Source organism: Acomys russatus, chromosome 7 (genome assembly GCF_903995435.1).
Source record: "Acomys russatus chromosome 7, mAcoRus1.1, whole genome shotgun sequence".
NCBI lineage: Eukaryota > Metazoa > Chordata > Mammalia > Rodentia > Muridae > Acomys > Acomys russatus.
Genome location: NC_067143.1, coordinates 68,389,808 through 68,402,858, shown reverse-complemented (window position 1 = coordinate 68,402,858; position 13,051 = coordinate 68,389,808). Strand labels below are relative to the sequence as shown.

Below are 13,051 nucleotides of genomic sequence, written 5' to 3'. Positions count from 1 at the left end.
TTAATTTTGATTCATCATTTTTAACATATGCTTATGGAGCCACAGTATGGCAACTCATGCACACACAGTATGGCAGCTCATGCACACACTCTCAGCACTTGGGAGATGAGGCAGGAGGGTCTGGAGTTCACTGTCATTTTTGGCTATAGAGCAAGCTTGAGATCAGCTTAGGCTACTTGAGACTCTGTCTCAAGAAACCAAACCAAACAGAAAACAAACAACAACAAAAACCAAACAGGCCTAGGGAAATGACTCCTTAATAAAGTGTTCGTGTTGCAGTGTGAGGACCTGACTTCATATCCCTAGCATCCATATGGAGCCCAGCACAGTAGCTTGCTCTTATGTCAGTTGGCAAAAGACCCTACTCCAAAACAAGAATGCCCTCTGATCTCCACATATGCACCACGGCATGTATGCACTTGCACTCACACATAGATAGGCATGCATACAGATTTTTTTCCACAAGTGTATCAAATGGTCAATCTATGATAGCCATTATTTAGAACCATATGCATCTGGGACTTGGAAGAAAAGTGTGTGTTGATATGAAGGGACTGCCCTTAGCAGCACAGTGCTTTACAGACCCCACGTTAGATGAGGCCACATGGCAGGGTGCCATGGGCAAATCACATCCCCACATTCTTCTATAAATGAAGACAAGCAACCCACCTAGGAATACATGCAGAACAGAATGAGCTGTTTGCCATCTTCTAAATTCCATCTCCTCGCCCCTCGGGACTGTCCAGCCTCCGGGCCTCTAGGCCCCTCCTGTGCCATCCCTCCAGTTCTAGAATGTCCTTGTGTGCACTGTGGGTGCCCAGAGCACCCCTCCCTCCCAGGTTCTCAATGTCATCTCTTTTGTGACTCTTTGTGGCTCTTCTAAGATAATTCCTGCCTTTAGCTCTAGAATTGCCTGCGTGTATATGCTGAAGGACATTTTTCACACACCTCCCTGTGAACTCACTAACAGTCGAGAGACTGGCTCTCCCTCACTAACACTGGGGTTCTATGTTCACTCTGGTTCCCAGTACAGGGTTTTGCATATAGAAACGAGCAAGCAATGCCAGCAGGAGGACATGGCTGCAGTGAGAGGCTCATCTGTCTCTTTCTTGAGATTCCATCAAAAACTGTCACTCAACCCTGGTCGCCACACTCCCCCAGGCAGAAGTGTCCTCTCTGCTCAGATGTGACTGCACGCTTCATTGCCCCCCCCCCACAACTGTTTCAGCCATAATAACAGGCCAAAGAGGCCTCAAGATTGGGGAACATTGTCACATCCAACATACTCAATGATCTGCTGACAAGAGTTACAACTGTGGCCTGCACGCAGATGCTGAGAGGCTGGGGAGTAATAGGAAGCAGCTTTCTCCTTCAAAAGCTGCTTCTCACCTTCTAGAAGGGAGAAATGCATAAGTCCTCTTCCCACCTACTGCTGTGTGCCCCAGCGTCCGCAGCTGCCACGCACCACAGTGCACAGAAGTCACTGGCTCCCAACAGTGGCCCTGCGGCAGTGCCTGCTGTACGCTTCCCCAGGTTCCTCAGGCTGACCTGCAGGGCAGCGCCAGCCAATGTGCTCCTAAGTCTGAGCACATGATACGACCTACTGTGCTTTCTTTCACTTTAAGTATAAAACTAATTCACTCATAGAAGCCTTCAGTGGGGCTGTCTTCTTCATGGATACCGACATGTCCTCACTCTGAGAGTTTTCTGCCATTTGTCTTCACTGTTCCACAATGAGGGCTTGTTCTGTAGTCCAGGCTGTCCTGGAACTAGGACTGGGGTCACAGGCAGGACTACTGTGCCTGGCTCTTCTGTCACTACTACTACGAATTGAGGCTGGGAATGCAGTTCAGTTCTAGGAATACACAAAGTCCAGGACGCAATCCCCAGCACCATATGAACTGGGTGTGGCGGGCTTTGCCTATAATCTCAGCACTGGAAGGCAGGAGGAACAGAAATTCAAGTTCATCCTCAGCTACAAAGTGGGCTAGCCTAGGATTCTAAGATCCTGGGATATTTTTGGTTGTTTTGTTTGTTTTGTTTGGTGGTTGTTGTTGTTTACTCTTTTGAGACAGGGTTTCTCTGCGTGCCCTTGGCTATCCTGGACTCACTTTGTAGACCAGGCTGGCCTCGAACTCACAAATATCTGCCTGCCTCTGCCTCCCAAGTGCTGGGATTAAAGGCGTGCGTCACCACGCCTGGCACAGATCCTGGTTCTTAAAGAACAGATAAATAAGAAGAATTATCAACTATGTTATTATGCAGTTGCCACTCATCTGTGAAACACCTACAGATCACACAAGAGATGGATACAACGCCAAGAGCCCTGCTACCACAGCAAGCGGAAAGTCAGGCCTCTGGGCCTGGTCATCTTAAGGAAGCCGGGAAAAGGCTGGGCAGCAATGACCCAAACAATTGTGAGGAAGCAATGAAGAAAAAGTGAGAAGTCAAAGGAATGCCTTAAAGGTTAAGCTGGCCTCACTTTTTTTTTTCCCGGGATGGGTGAGGGGCCAGGTGAGAAAAAAAAAAAAAAAACATAAGTTCTAGCACCAAAAAATTTAAAAGCATATTAAAAAAAAAAAACAAACTTAAAAGAAGGGAGATGAGAGAGAGTGAGATTAGCAAAACAGAACGCACTATATACATGTATAAAATTGTCAAAGAACAACTTTAACTAATATAACTTTTGAAGAAAAATAAAAAGGGCAGAACTATAGAACCAAGGGCCTGTGGAGCAGGCTGAGTGCACCGATAATAGAATGCATCTTATTTTAATCAGATGCATGCTTGACATGCATAGGCAAAAGAAAGTGATAAAAATAGAAGATTTTTCCTGAAGTTCACTTAGGGGACAGAGTTTGTCTCACTTTGCATGCAACCAAGCAAGTTTGGGCTCGTTTGGGCCCCTACATTCCATACTTGGATAGAAATATTCTCAAAAGGGGAGTTTTTTTTATGGTTTTCAGGGGAAAAGAGATTGATTTATTTGTTTGGAGTGGGATGTACATGCAGGCTGGTGGGGGTGGGGGTGTCCTAGGTTGCCAATGGGTTGCTAAGTGCATTATTATTTTTGTTTGTTTTTTGTTTTGCTGGTTTTTTTTAAAGATTTATTTATTATTATTTACACAGTGCTCTGCCTGCATGTATAACTGTAGGCCAGAAGAGGGCATCAGATCACATTATAGATGGCTGTGACCCACCATGTAGCTGCTGGGAATTGAACTCAGGCCCTCTGGAGGAGCAGTCAGTGCTCTTAACCTCTGAGCCATGTCTCCAGACGTGCTAAGTGCATTATTAGAAGAGGGGTGTGTATATAGGCACAGCCAAGTAGAGTCCCAGGTAGCTAAGCTAATCCCTATGCCTCAACTGCTGTCTGTAGAAGCCTTCTCCATGTAGTGGAGCAGACAGTCTCATTCAGCAATCTTTGGTAAGATGAGTAACGTACAACATCAAGTTCAGTGTTGTGGTTTCAGTAACAGCCGTGCCACTATCAGTGGATACCTCTCTCTTAGCAATACTGCAGCATGCACAGTCCAGTGCTGGCCAGGACCACTGAGGCCCTTTCTCCTATAGCAGCCTACATAGACCCTCTGGCACTATGGAAGCTAGCCAACAAAGAGGAAGTCTCTGAATGAGTTTGAGATCAGTTTCTCTGTACACTCTACAGCCAAAGTGTGAGGTATCTTCAGCAACAAAGTCTCACCATGAAGTTATGATGGGTAATCAGGGGCAATGGCAAGAGCCTGTGTCATCTTAGAAACCTCTGGGGCCTCCCTGAACAGTAACTCTGAGCGAGCTATCCCAGGCCTTTGCAATGTGTTTTCATTAAATGACACAAATGTAAGAGCAATATTGTCCACCCATAGACCCAGGCTGTGCTCAGCTGTGGTCTGAGAAGCTCCCTCCTGCGGAGAGCAGCAGTCAAAACAGAGATGCAGAACTCGCCAGTGCTGAGAATGAGAGACTGGATGGAATACCTACATCAGTACCTCACCCCAAGGCTCAGGGATACTGAGGAAAAGGGGCAGAAAGAACAGAAGAAAACTGGCTTTCCCTCTCCCAGCAGCTCCCCAGGAAGGGGCGGGACTTCATGCCTGCCTCCCTTCTCTATGCTCAGTTTTCATGTAGCTTGGGCACATGCAGGCAGGTGCTGTGATGGTACTGAACTCTATGAACTCATATGTACACCTGCCCTGCTGTGTCTGGAAAACGCTTTCCTTGTATCACCCATCACATCTGACGTACACTATTCCTTACATCCTGCCCTCTCTTCCACAGTGATCCCAGTCTTGGGAACATGAATGGAATATATTACATCTACCACGGTCAGTGCATGGCCAGCCCTAACAGTACATGAGCAGCACAAACTGGACTTGGTAGGTTTAATAAAGTAAGAGACAGGGAGGGCATGAAGTTAGCTGGGAGCAAGGGGTGGATCTGTGAGGTGTTGAGGGAGGGGTGTGGATATAATTAAAATACACTGTACTATATTCTCAAATAACTAATAAAAATTCAAAGAGAAAAAAAGCAGAGGATACTAGATTTAAAATATACTAAGTTTTAAAAAGAATGCATTGGAGGAGTGTTGTGAGATGCTGTCATCCAGAGAGGACGTGGTGGGTTCCTATGCTCCAGCGGGGGTCCCCACACCCCCGCACACATATGGGCAGCACTAACTGGACCCAGTGGGCTGGGAGAGGGGCATGTTGTAGGAGGCATGGAGGGGTTGAAGGACGAGGAAGAGAGACACTGTCACTAGAGACGATAACAAACCGGCTGTGCACACTGCCCTGGTCTCTTGCTTTCTCACTGTGTTGCAGTGAACTACACATTCTCTGATTTGAAGCCCAATTCAGCCATTTCATCCTGAGATAGGTACTGGCTCTCCCACAGACTCAAGCGTACGTCTGTGCGAGATCAATCCGAGGTTGAGTGCGGAGGCACATGCCTATAACGCTATGACTTCGGAGGCTGAGGCAGGAGTTCACGAGTTTAAGGCCAGCCAGGACAGGACTACATAGCTGGATTGTTGAGAGAAGACCTAACACAGAGAAGGAGGCAGACAAAGGAGAGGAGGTGAGATAAAAGGGAAAAGAAGAGAGAAAGAGACAGTCAGCCAGAGAGAGTGAGTTGGGCCCTCAAAGCTCCAAAAGCACAGCACCGCCAACGTTAACTTCCTCAATGCCAGGTTACACTGTGGTTGTCCAGACAGCTGTGAAAGACTCCAGCTCTGCAGCTACCTTGAGCCAGTGGTCCAGTGCTCTCAGGGTATGACTTCATCTCTTCTCAACTGTGATGCTTTGTACATGCACAAATGGAAGCACAGAAAGGCCAACTCGTCCAAGGTCATCTATTTCCCTAAGTGGCAGAACCACACCCACTGTATCCTGGAGACTCCATCAGTCAGGGCCTCAGCGCAGCCTGCTGGTGGCCGAACACACCAGGTAATCCAGCGGACTTCTCCAGGCCTCTGCTCAGACCCTCGCTCCGTCCGTTCCTCTCCCCGTCCATGCTCTCCTTATAGACACAGGTTCTTTGGCGCCATTGACAAACAAGGACAAGAAGTTATCTGGAGTTGGTGTTTAAAGAAAAGGCAGCTAGGCCTGAGTGGGCCATCTCTAGGTGAGAAGCACTGCTGTGTGCGCCTGTTGTGGCTGGCTGCTCAGTGCTCCAGGGTAACAGGCAAGACTAGCTGCGTGAATGCCAGCGTGAGCTTCTCCACGTGTGGAGACTCTTGTGCACAGACAGGTGGAGCTAAGCCTTTTCTAGTGTCCCGAGAAGGCCTGCAGGGGGGTTCAAGATCCTGGACTCAGCCCTGGCAGAGGCACAGACTAAAAATGGAGACGTAATCAAGGTAGCATGAAGGCAAGCCAGGGACTAAACTCAGAGGAGGGTGGCACTTTAGACGCAGCTGAGATGGGAGGATGTTTGAGGATATAACAAAACCAGCCAACTCCCACGAGCTTCATATTTAGCTTTCCCCTCTCAGTAATGTGCTGCATTATTTATTTGGCCAGTAGCTGCTCTGTGTGGCTTTCAGAGCGTCAGTGATGGGCTTTTAAGGTTTAATTCAACTGCATTTAGACTCTAGCAAAATCATCAGATGAATTTTTAAACGTGAAGCAGACACCACACTGCTGTGCCCAGCAGTAGTTTAAGCTCAGGGCGAAGGCCCAGCAGCCCGGAGTTCCAACACTGTGGTGATGTTTTCATCCATGCGCAGTACTCAGGGCTGAGCCTGCACCCCTTCCTTCCCTGTCTCATCTCCCCACCACCCTTTTGGTGCTTAGAAGAAGCTCTCAGGTGAGCTACACAGAGAGAGTGGAATTGTCACCCCAATAGCAGGGTATGTGCTCTCCGAAGATTAGATTCCACTTCCGTGTGTCTGCTGTTCAAACACATGAACAAGCAGGAACAAAACCAACCCTGAACCTGCCGTGGCTAAGCAGCCCCCACTTCTCAGGCTCTCTGGGCATCCTAGTCCATGGTGTCCAGCTGCTGGCCTCGCCTGAGATGGGCTGGAGAACCTCAGGACAGAGAAACATCTGCATTCCTCCACCTGTCTCTGTGTTGTCTGACTCCCATGCTTCCTACTAGAGAAGCACTTAGAAACATTCACTGGCTACTGTGTTCTTTCCTCTTTCAAGGCACCGCTCAGTACATGCACACAGGGATGTATGTGGCTGGGTCAGACATCCAACGTTGCGAGAAGGCATCAAGGATAGGGAGACGGGCTTACCTTGGGAAAGGCACTGGTTGGCCAAGGCAACCTGACCAGAATGCAGGTAGAGGTTGAGGCGGGTAAAGATCCCCACCAGGGAGGGAATGGTGATGAAGCAGTAGGCAACACAGGCCTAGAGAAAAGAGAGATGTAGATGGTTAACCAGTGTGCTCCTGTCTACTCAGCATGTGTTCCCAAGGAGACATACACAGACACACACACAGATACACACACACATACACAAATACATACATAGACACACACACACATACATGGACACACACAAACACATACACAGACATACATACAAATACATACATACACACAAATACATACATACACACAAATACAGACACACACACAAATACATACACAGAAACACACACAGATACACACCCAGACACACACACAAACACAAATACAAATACAGACACAGACACACACATAGACACACACCCAGACATACACACACACAAAAGACACACACACAGACATACACATACACACAAGACAACACACACACACACAGAGACACAGACACAGTCAGTCTCTGTCTCTGTCGCTGTCTCTCTCTCTTCCCATTAATCCCAGTTCTGATGAGCCCTAGAAAGTTGGGGAAGGGAAAGGGAGGGAAACAGTTTGAAAAATAACTCTTCATCCTCACCACACCCAGAGCCAACACCTTTATGTGGGCAAAGGAGAAGTGAGTGCTCAGAGATGAGGAGCTAATGAGAAGCTGGCTGGGGAACTACAGTGTCTGATCGTGGCTGGCACTAAGGACAGAGGCAGGAGGTAAGGGGCTCTGTGGCCACCTCACTCTCACTATAATCATGTGGCTGTGGTTTCACTTAAAGATGAGGACACTGCTGCTCGCCTGTGTCTTGGAAAGGCAACTCAAGAAGCTGACATCAGATATAACTTTTGACATGGATATAATAACCCTGACGAAGAGCCAAAGCTATAATGGTTACAGGCAAGAAGGTACTATATGAAAACACTGCTGGAGAAAATGTTTGTATTCATATATTGGGGAAGATTCAAGGGAATGCAGCTGGCACACAGAGATACAAATGCATCTCAACCACCTCAGAACACGGGAGGGAGAGCATCCCTTATCCAAGGTGTTCCCGGTTTCAAAGTGTTTTGGATTTTGGAGTATTTGTATATATAACACACAGTGAGGTATCCTATAGAGGGGACCCCAAGTCTAAACACAGAATTTAATTAAGTTCCCTGTGTACTTTATACATGCAGCTTGAAGGTCAATTTCAATAACTTTACACATGAAGCACAGTCACAGTGTGATGCTGCCCATTTTTGGCATCACAACAAGTTTCAGATTTTGGAATGTTTTGGATCTTGAGATTGGAGATGTGTGGTTTATACTGAAATTTCGGTTTCTTGGACATTTGCTTTTGAAAACAACACAGAAGTTGATTAGCCCACCTATTCCCAGGGAATAACAAATCTGGGAGATCAGCACTAAGCCACTCTGATCATGACACACTTAGCTTTCCCTGGTAACAGCAACACCGCAATGTCAAGCTCGGCAACCCACAGCAAGCAGTTCCAAGGCTAGGGCCCTTGTCCTCAGAACATACCCGGACAAACGCAGCCGTCTTTCTGGAATGGTTTCCCTTCATGACTTTTCTTGTTTCCATTGCCAATCGGTTCACACTCTAGATGTGTAAAAAAATAATAAAACAGAAACGGTAATGAAATGATCACGACCCAGAGGTTAGGATGCGGGCGCCACAAACATCAATACAGACAAGCAAACATGGACCAAGCCTAACCCAGCTGGCCTCAGGGTGCTGAAATACTAAGATCAACTGGCAGGTTGGGTTGTGGCTTCAGCAAACGCCTCCAAGACAGTTCCTGAAAGGCACTCACTGTGTTAGCCCTACTTACTAATGAGCGTAACAGATTAGTATTTTCACTTTAATGAATAGCCAGGGTTTGTTTACCCCATTTCCAGAAGTTCCACACTCTAAGCATAAGATCTGAAAGAAACTCCCAGACCTGAGAGTAGACCCAGCAACGCAACCACATGATGCCACACCAGGAGCAGTAACCGCAGCCACGTTACTCAGCGGAGACACACCACCAGCTCATCTTAGGACCCTATGGGGTGGGTGCTATGGCCAACCCCTATTGTATAGATAAAGCCTCTAGGTTTAGGTCTTAGAGTGATTTATGCAAAATAACATACTAATGAAGAAATAATTACACATAAAGTATGCTCTTCTTTCACAGATATAAATTAATTAAAAAGAACGCTGAAGTTTTGTTTCCCAAACTGTGTACCATGGTATCCTCAGCATGCTGCAATCAAGGGCAGATTTTAAGGAGCAGCAACTGTTGAGCTCTGTGCAAAGTGATGGTGTGATGTAGCACGTGACTCAATACTGTGCTAACCTGTGTCCCTTGCAGCCACGCTGCATAACTGGATTTTTCGGCAGCTATGGTGATAAAAGCAAGTACTGTGCAAAGTTCAATGAGTGTGTGTGTGGGGGGGTGTGAGTGTGTGGTGTGTGTGTAAGTGTGTGTGGTGTGTGTGTGTAAGTGTGTGTGGTATGTGTGAGTGTGTGTGGTGTGTGTGGTGTGTGTGAGTGTGTGTGGTGTGTGTGGTGTGTGTGAGTGTGTATGGTGTGTGTGTGTGTGCAGGGTGATGGATGATGAACAGAAAATAACAGCAGTGGTGAGTGATCTGACTTCAAGGCTGGGACTGTGCAGTGCTGACAAGTATACACATTTCTTCAGGGAGTAACTATGGTTAGGCAAGTGGCAAACTTCCATGGTTTTGTGGACATGGGGATAGGATCCAGAGCCTCACAAATACTAGGCCCTGCCACTGTGCTCCACACCCAGTCTGTAACTACATTATCTAGAAATCATTTTTAAAAGAACAAAATAAAAATGCTGTTTTTCTGTCAATGTTTGTACATATTATTATTATTTTACTTTTTCTGAGTTTTTAAAAGCTGTTGGTTGTTTATTATTAAGCAGAACTGTCACTATTTCCCTCAACTCAGAGGTCACCAGATCGGTAGAATAATAACCCAAGAGAGCAGCAAACCTCGGGCTAGACAGGGCCTCAGCTACCTGCCCATCAGTGGGACTCAGTGCAGATCACTTTACTCTGCTCACCATGGTGCAGAAATGAAGCATGCAAATTTCTGAGAAAGGGGGTGGTTAACAAGAAGAAAAAAATCAATCACGCATAACAAGAAGGAAAAAATGACTAAGAATACTCAAAGACTTCAGCAAAGCTGTGGATCTGACTGTCTCCAAGAAACCACGCTCCCAGCCCAAGAACAGGAGGGTCTTGAAGAACCACAGACTGCGAGCTGGTCAGGCCCAGCACTCAGGGGCTGGGGTGAAAGGAGTGCTGTAGAGGCAGGATGGTCAGGAGTTCAAAGCCAGCTTCAGCTACATAATGAACTTGAGGCCAGCCTGGACTACATGAGACCTAGTCCCAGAGTGACCCAGGTGTGGCACACTGATAACCGACCAACAGTCACTGAGCGATCACATGACGAGACGCTTACATGGATCAACTGTACAAGAACAGGCTCCAGGTTGCAAAACATGGACCTCGACTCCACGTAAAAGCTGAGCTGCTGTTCAAAATCACGGCCGAAGGAGACCTAGAATTAGAGAGAGAGAGAGACACTAAGAGACGCAGCGCTGTTCTTGATGGGAAGACAAACGTGTACATGAGTGTGCACACACACACACACACACACACACACACACACACACACACACGCTCGCTCACTCTCCCTGATTACAAAGGTCACTTGTCACTTCAGCCCAAGCAGAACTGAAATACTGTTTGAACAGCCCAGCTCTGAGACAAGGACAGGAAGTCCAAAGGCACGAGACAGAAGCAGGGCAAAAATAGAACTTTCCAAATTTGGAAGGAAAGGAAGTCATGGAATTTTGTTTGTCAGCTGTTGCCTTTTCACAGAACATAAATTAGGTCCTTGGGGGCCATTTGTCACAGGGGCTTCCCTAACACAGGCCACACCTTCCTGTTTCCTGATGGGGACCTGACCTCAGCAGCGCCTAGTGGCTGCCAGGGCCACAAAGGAAGTTTCTCCCCCAGAACCCCTTGGCACCCGTTTCCTTGGCTTTGTGAGAAGCTGGACAGTGGGGCAGGGTTTGCTGCTCCTCAGATCAGTGTGTACGGCACTCTGCTGTTCCCACAGTAGGCGGGAGGCTCACGCCTTACTCCCCATGACTTACTGACCTTCAGACAAAGGCAGAAAAAGATAAATTGGCCCTGGTCAGCATGCTGTGCAAGCCAAAGATGAAGAGGGCCACTCAGTAAAGTCCCCAGACCCATTTTCTACCTGGGAACACAAAGCTGACTGTGAATTTTCATCAAAATGGATGGCACCCACAGAATCAGTGGGCGGCCTCACCCTGCTGTTGAAGGGTCACCGTTTCCTCAATGTTTTTACCTCAGTCAGTTTGGATTCTGCTGTTTTATTAAAATAGAGGATCCCACGCCAGGTGTGTGATGTGAAGCTATAATACTAGCTGCAGAGGCAGGAAGACCGCCTCGGTCCAGAAGTTCAAGGACAACCTGGGCCACACAGTAAGACCTCAGTAACACCCAGAATGGGTCAGGACAGCAAATGGCAGGATGCTTCCATGAATGACTGAAGCAACCCTTCCCACTGTGAGGTTTCCTTTGGCCCGCCCATCGGGAGCTGGGGTCTCTTCACCTCCTCCCCCTCACAGATGACCCTGTGTGACCCTTCACTTTGACCAACAGAACTAAGCAGCGTACAGCTGAGGGTCACTGTGAATCCAAAGCCTTGAGCTTCGAGTACCTTCGTGAAGGAGAGCATCATTTGAGACATAAGAACCAAAACTACTAGGTGACACGAGTGGACAGGAAGAGGGTACGTGGAGAGCTGGAGTCACCCAGCAACAGCCCGGGAAGGCAAGCAAGGCCATCTCGGACACTCCTGGAGAAGCCTGGATATGCAGCCAACCCGTACACGCACAAAGTAGAGAAAGCAGATGATGGCTGCTGAGGGATGGAGAGTCAGCTTTCATGGATGCGTGCCCATGTTCCAGTAAATAATCTCACGCCCATGCATATGCAACTAACACTAATGAAACTTGATGGGTCACAGAAAATTAAAATTAAAAAGCCATGAAAGTAAGAGACAGACTTGTAGGGAAAGGGTCCCGGGAGCTGGGGGATGAGAGAAGGCAATGGAGTGACATGATCAAAACACAGTATTTGTATATATAAAGTCATCAAATAAGAAATTGAAAATAAACTGGGTATGGTGGCACACGTCTGCAATCCCAGCACTCAGGGAGGGAGAGACAGGCGGATCGCTGTGAGTTCAAGGCCAGCCTGGTCTACAAAGTGAGTCCAGGACAGCCAGGGCTACCTAGAGAAATCCTGTCTCGAAAAACCAAAAATAAGTAAATAAATAATAAAAAATAAATTAAAACCCCAAAAAAGCAGCTATTCTACACCACCATGCTTCAGTTAAACATTTACACGCTGCAGTAGATGAATATAACGGGCATGGGTGTATGTGTGGCTCCCTGCCCAGGGACAGGTTTTGCCCCCTGACAATGCACTTAACAGCTTCTTCCTCTCCACTCTTAGTCTTCATGATTTGGGTCAGCAGGAGTCTCTCAGGCCTTGCAAGTTGTGATGGTTAATTAGTGTCAGCTTTACTGAGTTCAGGTGTCTACAGAGGACAGACTCTCCTGGAACGGGCATCAGAGACAGTTAGGAGCTGCCACATATGCTGGAACCGAACCTGGGCCTCCTGCTTTACTGAGCTTAGAATCACCAAGGAAACAGACCTCTGGGACGTTTATCAAGGATACCTTGACTGGGAAAATAAAGATAAAAAGATCCTCCACCCTAAATGTAGGTGGCACCTACATTCCTTGGGTTGGGGGCTCAGACTACATAAAAAGGAAAAATTGTGCTAAGCACACACACACACCCTCACCCCTCTCTGCCTGACTATGGACACAAAGAAATGTGTGGCCTCAAGTTCCTACTTTGGTGACATCTCCACCACTGTCGCCACCTTGACAGACTGTCCTCTCAAACTGTAAGCCAACACAAGCCCTTCCTTGCCTGTGTCACTTTCCTTAGGTATTTGATAACAGAAATGAGACGTGTAACTAATTCACAAGTTAATCCAAAAAGCTCCAGCCAGAAGCTGTGGGAGCCTATCTTGCTAGGCCATGGGGTCAGAGGTAAGCCAGTTCATGACAGGGTAATGGGAAAGAGGGTGGGACCAAAGATGACACAGCTGGGAGGTCCTGGTGGCAGAG

The 13,051-nt window shown here is 47.4% G+C and overlaps 1 protein-coding gene across 1 annotated transcript in view; it reads right to left on the bottom strand.

Moving 5' to 3' along the window:
- Vps35l (VPS35 endosomal protein sorting factor like) overlaps positions 1-13,051 on the bottom strand; it is a 105,740-nt gene that overhangs the window by 30,866 nt on the left and 61,823 nt on the right. The window contains exons 24-26 of the mRNA XM_051149295.1: positions 10,273-10,371; positions 8,323-8,400; positions 6,740-6,854 (exon numbers count right to left, since the gene is read on the bottom strand). Of these exons, the coding sequence (XP_051005252.1) occupies positions 6,740-6,854; positions 8,323-8,400; positions 10,273-10,371 (292 nt within the window). The remainder of the gene's footprint in view (positions 1-6,739; positions 6,855-8,322; positions 8,401-10,272; positions 10,372-13,051) is intronic.